Source organism: Phycodurus eques, chromosome 2 (genome assembly GCF_024500275.1).
Source record: "Phycodurus eques isolate BA_2022a chromosome 2, UOR_Pequ_1.1, whole genome shotgun sequence".
Lineage (NCBI taxonomy): Eukaryota > Metazoa > Chordata > Actinopteri > Syngnathiformes > Syngnathidae > Phycodurus > Phycodurus eques.
Window position 1 is genome coordinate 5,572,308 of NC_084526.1, and position 12,960 is coordinate 5,585,267.

General features: G+C 40.5%; 1 protein-coding gene and 2 non-coding genes across 4 annotated transcripts; all 3 read left to right on the plus strand.

Moving 5' to 3' along the window:
- The first annotated feature begins 8,399 nt into the window (after nucleotides 1-8,399).
- Nucleotides 8,400-12,255, plus strand: rpl12 (ribosomal protein L12). 2 transcript variants are annotated; one of them, XM_061664869.1, is made up of 6 exons: nucleotides 8,400-8,567; nucleotides 9,118-9,191; nucleotides 10,520-10,618; nucleotides 10,743-10,824; nucleotides 11,759-11,845; nucleotides 12,118-12,255. In XM_061664869.1, exons 1-6 carry the CDS (start codon nucleotides 8,531-8,533, stop codon nucleotides 12,234-12,236), a joined length of 498 nt encoding a protein of 165 aa, XP_061520853.1. In that variant the 5' UTR covers nucleotides 8,400-8,530; the 3' UTR covers nucleotides 12,237-12,255. The 2 variants fall into 2 exon arrangements, with proteins under 2 accessions (XP_061520853.1, XP_061520860.1); XM_061664876.1 differs by having other exon boundaries at nucleotides 8,567-8,658.
- LOC133399441 (small nucleolar RNA SNORA65) lies at nucleotides 9,231-9,357 on the plus strand. The gene has a single exon (XR_009768210.1). It is a non-coding gene; the product is annotated as a small nucleolar RNA SNORA65 (small nucleolar RNA).
- Nucleotides 11,924-12,048, plus strand: LOC133399443 (small nucleolar RNA SNORA65). The gene has a single exon (XR_009768211.1). It is a non-coding gene; the product is annotated as a small nucleolar RNA SNORA65 (small nucleolar RNA).
- Nucleotides 12,256-12,960: the final 705 nt, after the last annotated feature.

The window sequence follows — 12,960 nt, forward strand, 5'->3', positions numbered from 1 at the left end:
ATCAACCTGTCATGCATATTTTTGGGATGTGGGAGGAAACCATAGTACCCGGAGAAATCCCACGCAGGCACGGGGAGAACATGCAAACTCCACACAGGGAGGGATTTGAACCCCGGTCCGCAGAACTGTGAGGCAGATACGCTAACCAGTCAGTCACCGTGCCGCCAGCAAACAGACATTGTCAACTGAAAGACTAAATATTGATGCACTAAATACTAAACACTAAATATAATGATGCACCCAGTCATCAATATCCAGTATCTAATCAACTTCTAGCAGTAGGAATAAGCAAAGAAAAGGGATACGTTGAAAAAGAAAAAGGTAAACCAGTGAATATTCAGTATAAACGTTTAGCACAAAAATTAATCTACATATCTATGCTCTAAAATCTTGAAAGTGGACAGTTTTAATTGCTCTGTGGACAGGATTTCTGCAAAGCATTCTGGTGAAGACTACAGCCAGTGTAGCTTGTTTCATCTAATTCTGTTTGGAAACCTTAAGCCTCTTTTGCGACTTAATTTCCTGATGGATCTGGAGGTTAACATGGTTCAGTGGAATCAGTCTGTCAGAAGAAATTAAACTAAACTCCTGGGGAATTGCTTCACTCTCTCAATTTGTGCTGAATCACCTGGGGAGTTGTGTAGCGAGGCAACTGATAATTCACCCTTGATTCAGCACAATCAGTCTTCTCAAACATTGGTTAATTAACTCCTGCATGCTTCAAATCCCAGCCTTACCAGCTGGCTGAAAGTCTGCTTCCACAGGCCACCCTTGAACATGTTGTGGAACTATATTTCATTAATATGTAGCAGAGCTTCAGGCTTTGTTTTAGTTGTTTTTCTTTGTCTCCTCTTTGTTCATAATGTAATTAGGAGATGCTGTTGCAGGAGGAGGAAACCCGCAGGGAGGAATCCAATTATTTAGGCCAGGAGTCATTTAACAGTTATTGACAAGCAGCTCATTAAGCCACCGCCTCATCTTACAAGATGTTTAACGGATCACCGAAAGAACATTTATTCGACTGTTTTCCACTGTGAACAAAGCTAAACCATCTATATTGGATCACTCATCACAATTTCACTAGAAATCAGTCCCTCACAGAGTTTTTTTGGGTCTTCATATTTTCTGAGCAATAATACAAATCTCAATTCCAATAAAGTTGGGACGTTGTGCAAAACGTAAAACAGAATACAATGATTTGCAAATCCTTTTTAACCTATATTCAATTGCATACACTACAAAGACAAGATATTTAAAGTTCAAACTGATTAACTTTATTGTTTTGTTTTTGCAAACAGTCACTCACTTTGAATTTGATTCCTTAAACACGTTCCCAAAAAGTTGGGACAGGGGGATGTTTAGCACTGTGTTACATCACCTTTCCTTTTAACAACACTCATTAAGTATTTGCCAACTGAGGACACTAATTGTTGAAGCTTTGCAAGTGGAAATTTTTCCCATTCTTGTTTGACGTACAGCTTCAGTTGCTCAACAGTCCAGGGTCTCCGTTGTCATATTTTGCGCTTCATAATGTGCCACATATTTTCAATGGGAGACGGGTCTGAATTACTGACAGGCCAGTCTAGTACTTGCACTCTTTTACTACAAAGCCACACTGTTGGAATATGTGCAGAATGTGGCTTGGCATTGTCTTACTGAAATAAGCAGCAAAGCCCTTGAAAAAGACGTTGCTTGGATGGCAGTGTATGTTGCTCCAAAACCTATATATGTACTTTTCAGCATTAATGGTGTCTTCACAAATGTGCAAATTACCCATGCCATGGGGACTAACACATGCCCATACCGTCACAGATGCTGGCTTTTGAACTTTGCGCTAAAAACAATCCGGATGGTCCTTTTCCTCTTCGGTCTGGAGGACACGACATCTGCGATTTCAAAAAACAATTTGAAATGTGGACTCGTCAGACCACAGCACACTTTTCCACTTTGCGTCAGCCATCTCAGATGAGAGAAACCCACGGCCTTTCTGGGTGTGCTTTGCATGGTAGAGTTTTAACTTGAATTTGTAGATGTAGCGACAAATTGTGTTAACTGTAGTTTTCTGAAGTGTTCCTGAGCCCACGTGGCAATAGCCTTTAAGGCTTCTTTATACTCGCGCGGATGGCGACCGCGCTGATGTCACTGCGGCTGTCCCTCGCGTAGTTTGCCTTTATACTCGAGCGCAACCCACGCGCGCTGTTTTGAAAGTGTGCTGCAGTTCTCCTCCAAGTTGGGGGTGTCGCTACGGCTGGTATTGGACAGGGTGGAATTTCCTCTGCATTTTTTTTTTGCCATTTCCGGTAGCCATTTTTACTTTCCTTTCAGTAACAAGGAACAAAGCAACAACAATGGCGACCGGGACAGAACAAATGTATCTAGATGACCAGATGATACATTTATGCTGAAAAATCGATTGAGAAGGCAGCGACGTACATGGTATGTAGAACCAAGGGGCACGCTGGTACGTCATCACAGCATGTGACTAAAACGGACCAATTACGAGAGATGATCTCCGCGGCGTTCAACGCGCAGCAACTATTTTTGTCGAGTGCGCGGCAAGCTACGCAGAGGTGCTGCGCGGGGCAATTCGTCGGTCACGTGATGCAATGCGGGCGTTGTCGGCCGCGCGACCGCAGGAGTATAAGAGGCTTTTACACAATGATGCTGTTTTTTTATTATGGTCCCGTCTGAGGGATCAAAGGTCACAGGCATTCAATGTTGGTTTTTGGCCTTGCCACTTGTGTGTACAGATTTTTCCAGATTCTCTAAATCTTGTGATGGTAATATGGACCGTAGATAATAAAATCCCTAAATTTCTTGCAATTTTACATTGAGAAACATTGTTCTTAAATTGTTGGACTATTTGCTCACGCAGTTGTTCACCAAGTGGTGAACCTCGCCCCATCCTTGCTTGTCCACAACTGAGCCTTTCGGGGATGCTCGTTTCATGCCCAATCATGACACTCGCCTGTTTACAATTAACCTATTCACCTCTAGAATGCTCCAAACAGGTGTTTTTTTTTTTTGGTTTGTTTGTTTTTTGCATTTCTCACCTTTCCCAGTCTTTTATTCCTCCTGTCCCTGCTTTTTTTGGAACGAGTGGCAGGCATCAAATTCAAAATAAGAGAATATTAGCAAAAATATTAGCAAAAATTCGAAACGAGAGAATATTTTCAAAACAAAAAGACAATCACAATCATCAGTTTGAACATTAAATATGTAGTGTGTTCAGTTAAATACAGGTTTTCAAGGATTAGCAAATCATTATATTCTGTTTTTATTGACATTTTACACAATGTCCGAACTTCATTGGGGTTTGTCAAATTAAATGAGCAAAATTACATTTTTGGGACTTTTTTGACAGAAGGGTAATTCCATCCATGCATCCATTTTCTGGACCGCTTATCCTCACTAAAATGTGGGCCCGCTGGAGCCTATCCCAGCTATCTTTGGGCGGGAGGCAGGGTGCACCCTGAACTGGTCACCAGCCAATCGCAGGGCAGACAACAATTCACACTCACATTAAAACCCAGAAGGAGAATTAAAAGGCAAAAATATATAGGAGGGCTCTGTTGCTGAAATAAATAATTTCTAATCTTTCTCATTTCTTAATTTTTTAATAAATAATTTCATCAGTTAAAGTCAGATTCAAAAGAGATTGCCTTTCTAGCTATTTGGAGGGACCAGTGTATTGTACTGTGCATAATAATAATATTTTTTGTCATATTACATTAATAATACTGTATATTACATACAGTCTGTGGAAAGTGGAAACTAGTCTCTAACAGCACTATGTGAATTACTTGGCAATCAAGTAGCGCATGGTATACTAAGACCTATTCTGGCTGTCCAAGTTGACAAATAAAATAAGCGTGAATGTAAAGTTTTACAGACGTCTCCAAACGTCTAAATTCACTGGTATTATCTTAAATGTTCAAGAAAATGGTGAATGGTGAAAGAACTTCCTTCTTGTGAGCCCAATCACAGCCAAATGAGTCTGACCCACTTGATCAATTTATAATAATTGATGAACATATTAGCAAGGTTGTTTGGCAAAAGCCGAAAACAATTTTTCCTTTTTTTTTTTTTTTTTTTTTGGAACAAAGAGTTTCCGAGCATAACATCAACAGTGTGCTTGAGATGAGAAGAAAGATAAGTCGTCAAAGTGCACAATATCAACATTGATTCACTGGCTCTGCTTCACACTCAGTTTATGCAAAGAGAAAGGCTCACACCTCCCCCTCCCCTCCATGTTGTTTTGTGCCTGTATTAAAAAACACAGTAAAAGCAGGGGATGTAAATTTAATTGCATCATTGCTGCCTTTGCCTCTGCGGGACTGAAATATATGATGTACTGTACTGTACCCTGTACAACTCATGCGTTATCTACGAGGGGCAGTCAAAAAGTAAAGAGCCCAATGTAATACAAACCACTAATAATTGTGTTTTTTTTCATGAATCTTTCATGGTTTGTCGTTCAAATATTTGTTTGAATGATTACTTTAAAAACGTTTTGTTTAAGCCTGTCCTCTTCCTGTCAGCCATAACATTGGAAATGACATCATTGTTGGATGCCCGTCAAAAGCAGAGAGTTGTGATTGAATTTCTTGGTTTGTCATCAGTCATCAGTTCCTTTGGCTGGACAACCATAACCAATCCTCCATACTCACCCGATGTGCACCATCAGATTATCTATCCCATTTTTGGACCTTTGAAAGAAAGAGTTAGAGATCAGTATTTCTTTGATGACGAACAAGTGAAGCAAGGGCGGCACGGTGGAGGACTGGTTAGAGCGTCAACCTCACAGTTCTGAGGACCCAGGTTCAATCCCCGGCCCCCCCCTGTGTAGAGTTTGCATGTTCTCCCCGTGCCTGCGTGGGTTTTCTCCGGGCACTCCGGTTTCCTCCCACATCCCAAAAACATGCATGAATTGGAGACTCTAAATTGCCCGTCGGCATGACTGTGAGTGCGAATGGTTGTTTGTTTCTATGTGCCCTGCGATTGGCTGGCAACCAGTTCTGGGTGTACCCCGCCTCCTGCCCGATGATAGCTGGGATAGGCTCCAGCACTCCTGTGACCCTTGTGAGGATAAGCGGCTCAGAAAATGGATGGATGGATTTTATATATATACAGTATATATTATATAATGAGCTATTTCATCATTATCCTTCACAATGGAAAACAAAAACATAAGACAAAAATGACAAACTACTGTTTTAACCCAAAATAATTCAGTAAATGTGCATGCAAGAGCCTGAAGCAAACCATCATCCCCGAGTTGCACCTGTTACGTGGGAGAGAGGTACGGTGCAATCTGAGTAAGCCGATATATAGCTGAGAAACATCTGATTACATTTTTCACATCCATTTAAGATTATCCTGAAAAAAAAACAGCAAACAAACGTCTATCAAACCTGTACTGCTACTGCATGCAATTATTCTGCTCTGATTTGTGTATGCACGTGCGTGTTATTATTCATACAGCAATAAGAGAGCTATTACTAATCAGAATTTAGAAATATGTGACACCAGACTTATGCAAATGTGACATTTCCAATCAATGTCTATGAAAATAGACACATAACATTGTTTCATAACACTGGATGTGAATTTCTGACCATGAATGATTTTCATGGTGCATATTAAACAGCTCCACGGTGATGATCTTGAGCTTCTCACCCACTTACTCCCTCTTGTGTTCCGTTGCTATTCCTGTGGAGCAGCACTGAGTTAAAGAGAAGTTCAAGAATGAAAACATGTATACACCTTTTCTCTGCTTGTCATTCAAAGCTACACAAGTATGACAACAGAAAACAGTTCCATGCAGTTTTGAACACTGCAAATAACTCCTATCGTATGTAGTGCTTCCACAGGGACACTTGACGAGCAAGAGGCCCATTATCCGGCTAGAGAGGATGTTCAGCCACTCAGCACCCACGTGCACCACTCTGCCTCACACACATACACACACACAAACACACGCACACAACATATTACACAACCCAACAAACTCGAGGCTCACAATCCATTATCAAGTCCCTCACTATAAAGTATAGCAGACTAACTTCTTAACCAATTAATAGAAGGAGCAGAAATACTAATTTCATTAAAAAGAAGAATCTAGTCTATTACATCCATTTATCGATAATAGTAGATTATAAATCTTGAAATTGGCTGGCAAGAGTGGTTTGGGGTTCCTGCGTGGAGTTTGCGTGGGTTTTCCGGGTACTCTGGTTTTCTCCCACATTCCAAAACATGCATGTCAGGTTCAATGAACCCTTTTACAGGGGTTCTCAAACTTTTTTGCTCTCGGGACCCCTTACAGGGGAGAATTTTTTCCAAGGTCCACCTCACAATCCTAATGCCAAAATAACTACCATGTGCACGCTTAAATGCATGCGAGTTATTTTGGATCGTTTTTTGTTTTTCAGAACCTGTTTACAGTGTTTTTCAATTGCTTAAACACAATTTTGAAAACATAGCCCATTTTGTCAAAACACTGCACATAATTCACACCACCACACAAGAGAACACCTCAGATCGTTTGTAAAATGAAACACTGTTGTAAAAACTATGCACTAATTTATAAAAAAAAAACAACAACAACAAAAACATTTTGTTACCATATGAGACATACACATTTCATATGACTTAATTTTGTTTGCACCATTTACACACTGCTGTTGTTGACCTAAAACACTTTTAGCAATTCTACTTCTCAGTGATTAGAGTACCGTAAGTGAAATACATGGAGAAAGTGCAAATATACGATACATAAATTCCCAAACACCAGACAAGACCAATGCTGTAGACTGAGGGGAAAAAAATAAATTCTCTCCATAATCCAAATCAGTCAACATGGGAGAATCACAACAAAACATCCCTCAGTTTTCAAGCTACTGCATTAGTGTGCATAATACTGTACAGTTTTTTGCAACTGCATAAACCCTACAATCAAAAGTATTACACAAAGAAACAAAACCTGACTGTCAACGAGCCAAATACCAGACCAGATTTGCACCACTATAAGCACAATATCAGCCTCACACTATTTGCAAATCAAAACACAGTGATTTCCAAAACATTAAACACACATGTATACATACACACATGGATACAGAAGTAAATCATGATGTAACTTCCTTGAAATTCCCAAGCACTGACTGTCAAATTAGCACACCTATGCTCAGGCATCTGGTTAGGATGTTTCCCTGGTGAGGTGTTCTGGGCACGTCCCACCGGGAGGAGTCTCCAGGGATGACCCAGGACACGCTGGAGAGACTACGTCTCCCAGCTGGCCTGGTACCGACTCGGAATCCCTGAGGAAGAGCTGCACCAAGTGGCTGGGGAGAGGGAAGTTTGGGCTTCCCTACTTAAGCTGCTGCCCCCGCGATCTGACCTCAGATAAGCGGAAGTCAATGGATGGACATTGTAATAATATAATCATCAAATTAAAAGTGAAATATTTTCCCCAAATATACTGTATTTGGTCAAGGCGGGGTCTGGTTTTATTTCGGTGTACATGTTTTTTTTTTTATTTCACAATCTGCAGAAAATAATTTTACCAAAGCTGACAAAATGGACAATCACAACACATTAAGGGGGGGGGGGGGGGGGGAACAGTGAGCATTAAACACAAGTGATCAATCAGGAATCAAAGCACAGGTGTATTAATGCAGGTGTGAGGTTTTTTGGGAGATTACAGTATATATATATATATATATATATATATATATATATATATATATATATATATATATAGAGAGAGAGAGAGAGAGAGAGAGAGAGAGAGAGAAAGAGAGAGAGAGAGAGAGAGAGAGAGAGAGAGAAAATATCACTTAATTTGGGTACTCTGCAAACATCCGTGTACATGTCTGTAGGAAGAAATACAAACAGCTTTACATTTTTTTGGGCATTGCACTGAAAATTCTGGGTATACTTTATCAGATTTATCATTGCTCGATTGTTTTTAAAGAATTCTGTTTGTGCTGGGAAAATTTATTATTTTGCTGGTATATTTATCCTACGGTAGAGATAAAATGTTATTTCCTAATTAACCTGCTCATACTTTTGGCAAAATACTTTATTCACCAAAAAATTTTTAATGTTTAAAAACAACCAAAAAACATGATTTCTTGTTTTTTTGGAATGCTTACGTAACTTTAGAGACATACTAACAAAAAGGCTATAACAACAGTTAAGTGTGTAACTATTTTATATAAATGTTAAACATAATTATACATACATACAGTTATTGTTTTCTATTTACTGTATTATGGGTCCAATTTATCAATAAAGATTTTTTAAATTATGCTTTGAAACAACAACAACAAAAAAAGCTTTTTGGCTCCACCCAAGCCGACGCGACCTCTCGCGATATTTGCTACACTCATATAACACGAGCGCCCACCTCCGGTTCCTTCTTTCTGTCGGTAACGGTGAAGGTGCAACAGTCAATCGGTCGTCCCGAAGCGGGTACATCCGACACCCTCACCAATCAAGTTGAACTGAACTCAACCTCGCCACCAACATGCCTCCCAAATTCGACCCCGGCGAGATTAAAGTTGGTACGTTTACCCTGTCGAATGTTTGTTAAGCAGACGCTTGTGTGACTGTCAAGATGGCGTCTGTCGGCTTCCCAACGGCGCACTTCCAACGGTAATGTTTATTGAGACTCCAAATGTGACAGACGTCAATGTAGTCGTATACAATTGTCGAGTACTTTAATTACGTTGATGGGTTGTACCCTTTAGAAACGTTTCTTTTTTTTTTTTTCCTTTTTGACCGACCCACGCGTGCTTTGCCACGTGGGCTAAACTCGGTAGCGGCTAACTGTTAGCATCTTTGCGGTAGTGGCGACACAACGAATGCACACGGAAGAAGTATGTCAATGTGTTTGCATTCTGTTTGCCCATTCCAGTAAGATAAAGCTGTATGGAAATGATTGAATGGGCCGCGAAAGTCCAACGTGGTTAATAGATGAGCATGGATTTCTTTAGCTGCAAGTATAAAATACAATAGCAACAACACAATACGTAAAATACAGTCCCAAATGTTTACTAAAATTTGCTTGACGATGAGGCCTTTGAAAGTTGAATGTCAATTCATGTCTTGCAGTGTACATGAGGTGCACAGGGGGAGAGGTCGGTGCCACATCAGCATTGGCCCCCAAAATAGGGCCCCTGGGTCTGGTGAGTAATTCGCTAAGCCTTGCACAAACCAAACAACCTCCCGCCACTATGCCAGTCTGTCCAAGTGACTGGGTATAATCCAGTGGAGGTTTAGAGTGACCCAGCTTTAGGAAACAGAGCTGGCCAAACTAATGGTCAATCCTGTGCCGAAAAGTCTGGAACATGCCTTGTACTGTCCAACTGAACTGTGCCTCTGTCACCCTAGTAAATAAATCCCATTGTCAAATACAGAGAAATTCTCTCCCAGAAGATTTTGTCAGAATTTTCACATTGTCAAAATTTTGTGAAGAACATTACCGTGGTACAATTATTACAGTATATGAAATTGGATACAAATACTGCATATTGCACAACAATCAATGCTTTATAATTGTAATTGTTAATAAATTGTCTTCAATGTTTATGTTTTTATTGCGTCAACCTTGAAATGGACGATGCAGTTGCAGCCTGCATCAAAGATGTCTCGATTAATTCGCCTTAACCAATTATGTTTTCAACCTTGGTTAAAAGTATTAAATCAGATCTCAAAAGTAAATAAAAACTCGGCACTCTATTTTGCAAACAAACATTGCTGATAGATAGGATTGGATAGTTTATGCATAGATTTCTATTTTGTGAATGTACTTGCATGGTACTCATTTTATACATTTACAGTATCCACTATTGCTACTGAAATGATGAAGTTTCCCATTCTGGGACTAATAAAGGTTATCTTATTACAAATTGTTAATTATATTTGTCTGCATGGTGCATGACTGGTTAGCACATCTGCCTCACAGTTCTGAGGACCAGGGTTCAAATCCTGGCCCCACCTGTGGAGTTTGCATGTTCTCCCCGTGTGTGTGTTTTCTCGGGGTACTCCAATTTCCTCTCACATCCCAAAAAACATGGGTGATAGGTTGATTGAAGACTATAAATTGCCCGTAGGTATGAATGTGAGTGCGAATGGTTGTTTGTTTAGATGTGCCCTGCGATTGGCTGGCGACCAGTTCAAGGTGTACCGAGCCTCTCTCCCGGTCAGCTGGGGTAGGCTCTGGCACGCTCGCGACCCTAGTGAGGATAAGCGGTACGGAAGATGAATGAATGTATAATATACTTTTATTCACACACACACAAAATATCCGCAACAATCGGTGTTACAGCCGTAACCAGTCAGCGTTGAGTCGTTTCTGGTGCCGTAACATTTGACAGCTCTGCAAATGTCATACCCCCACGTTTATTACCATTTACCAAAGTGGAAGATGTTTACCTGGGTGCGCAGATGGGTGGGGTTATGTGAATCTGAAAAGCCTAATCAGATTGGTAAACTGAGCCCTTTGTTCTCTTAGTCTCCCAAGAAAGTTGGTGATGACATTGCCAAGGCCACTGGTGACTGGAAGGGCCTGAGGATCACCGTGAAGCTGACTATCCAGAACAGACAGGCAGCGGTACAGACTTTAATTAGGAACACGCTTGACTCTGACTCTGCTTTCAGTTGATTGCAAAGTTACACCCTGCTGAATTGGGAGGGTTCGACTGGAACTGAGGACTTGTTCTTGATTGTCTTTATAGATTGAGGTGGTTCCCTCTGCCTCTGCTCTCATCATCAAAGCGCTGAAGGAGCCCCCTCGTGACAGGAAGAAGGTCAAGAACAGTGAGTGGCTGCTGTTCAATTAGTTTTTTCTGATAAAGTACAGCAAAATAACTAGAAAATTAAAGGAGTCATGCGTTTTTTCTCAGAGCTTCAGCGTGTCTTAAGGTTGCTGGCACACTTCAAAATGCACAAAGGATGACAAACTACAGCACACTTGACATACAATAACACTATTTAAAATGTTTTTTTGGGGTGGGAGGCACTTGTTTCATGTTTAGGGAACTAGGCGGCACACAAGTTGTACTTGGTAGGGAAATACCCCACTAAATGTGTCCATGCACTCGGTGACTTGTTTGCAGACTTGGGTAGTAATGCGCTAGTTACTCAAGTAGCATTTTGATAAATGGTACTTGTCAAAGTAGTTTAATACAGTATACTTATGAGTATTTAAGAAGAAATGGCTTTCACTCTGTCACAGTGATATTAATGCTGCTCGCTACCTTTAGTTATCAATTATTGCATAGCAACTATTTTGTCCATTTCGAGCTATCTGTTTGGGCTATGGGTTTCGCATCAGGCGCTGCTTTCTCTAATTTAATTTAAGCGCTAGTGACATTTGGGTCTCGTTAACGAATCAAATGACACAAAGTCGCATGATCTTCTATTGGGCTTCCGATGCTAACATTAGATACACCAGCCCGGCTAATTGACATGCTTACGGGGCGACCATGTTGGGAAGGTTGTCGTTACCATTGTAGGCAACGGCGCACGACTTGTTTAAATATCAGAATTTGCACATTCACATTTTAGTTTTTATTGTTCAAGTTGATTTAAAAAAACTGAAATTATTCACCATTTACTCAGTACTTTTTTGCTTTTACTTGAGTCACATTGTCAGGTAACACAGTACCCTTACTTGAGTACAATATTGGCTACTCTACCCACCTGCTTGTTCGAAATGTGTCCCCCTCAATGTCTTAATCTTTTATTCCAGTTAAGCACAGTGGAAGTGTGACCTTTGATGACATTGTGGGCGTTGCTCGTATCATGCGGCCACGTTCCATTGCAAGGGAGATGTCAGGTAAGAGTAAAATTTGGTTGGGCTTTTATACAAGCTGGACTAGTGTATACTAGGGCCTGTATAACTATTGGTTAGCCTCTCGCCATGATGCCTGTCTGTCAGTGACTGAGTATAATCCAGTGGAGGCGCAGATTGACCCAGTTTTAGGAAACAGAGCTGTCCAAACTAATGGACAACTCTGTGCCGAAAAGTCTGGAACACTATTATAGGAATTTATTTTAACTAAATAGAAATGTGATGTGAAATTTTTTTTTTTTTTTTTTTTTTGCCAGGAACCATCAAGGAGATTCTAGGTACGGCTCAGTCTGTTGGCTGCACCATTGATGGTCGTCCTCCTCATGATGTCATTGAGGACATCAATGCAGGCAAAATAGAGTGCCCATCTGACTAATAAAATGTTGGAACTGGAATCGCTTTTCCTGTTTTTCTTTTTCACCCTTTCATGTTTGTCCAGTCTTGTTAATGTGAATGAAGATGATTAATCATGGAAGAAAAAAAAGTTTCAAATTTCTAAGGGGAAGGGTATTTGTAGTCTTCCAAGAGTAGTTGTAATTTTAGTGGGAATGAGTATAACATCAGACCCATAACTCCCATTTCAGTAGTCAACAGCAGTGATGTTCAATTGCTTTTCTGCAGAACTGCAACCGCTTAATAGATGGGGCAACCTATGCCTGTGTAACCTTTATTCAAACTATTGTGGCCCCAGACCCAAACTTTGAAAAGCAGCTGGTTTATTTTTTTTACCAAGTAATAAAAGACTTAAAACTGAAGCACAGGTCCCATTAGAAAGCTGCCAATGGTTTTTGCATTTCAATTTTCTTGTGAATAAAATAAATTGAGCCCTTCTTGACCTGTTCTCCCCCCCTTTCAAGAAGTGAGATTTTGTTGCATGTATACACTGCCACCTATCGGCGATAGGTTTTGAGCTCCATAAACCTGAGCGCAAGTTACTGTAAGCAACAACAAAAAAAATGTAGGCCTACACCAGTTATCAATAACTGGGAGAACATACAAACTCTACACAGACAAGACCGGATTTGAACTCGGGAAGATGTGCCACGCCAGAATAGTTCAGTGATTAAACCAATGAGCCCAAATGCCACACTAAATCTGTG

What these genes read in the sequence shown, in the direction of transcription:
- rpl12 (XM_061664869.1), top strand. Translation starts at nt 8,531, where the DNA reads ATGCCTCCCAAATTCGACCCCGGCGAGATTAAAGTTG. An exon ending in AAATAGGGCCCCTGGGTCTG is followed by an intron (nt 9,192 to 10,519) that starts GTGAGTAATTCG and finishes TTGTTCTCTTAG; the next exon opens with TCTCCCAAGAAAGTTGGTGA. An exon ending in CATTGCAAGGGAGATGTCAG is followed by an intron (nt 11,846 to 12,117) that starts GTAAGAGTAAAA and finishes TTTTTTTGCCAG; the next exon opens with GAACCATCAAGGAGATTCTA.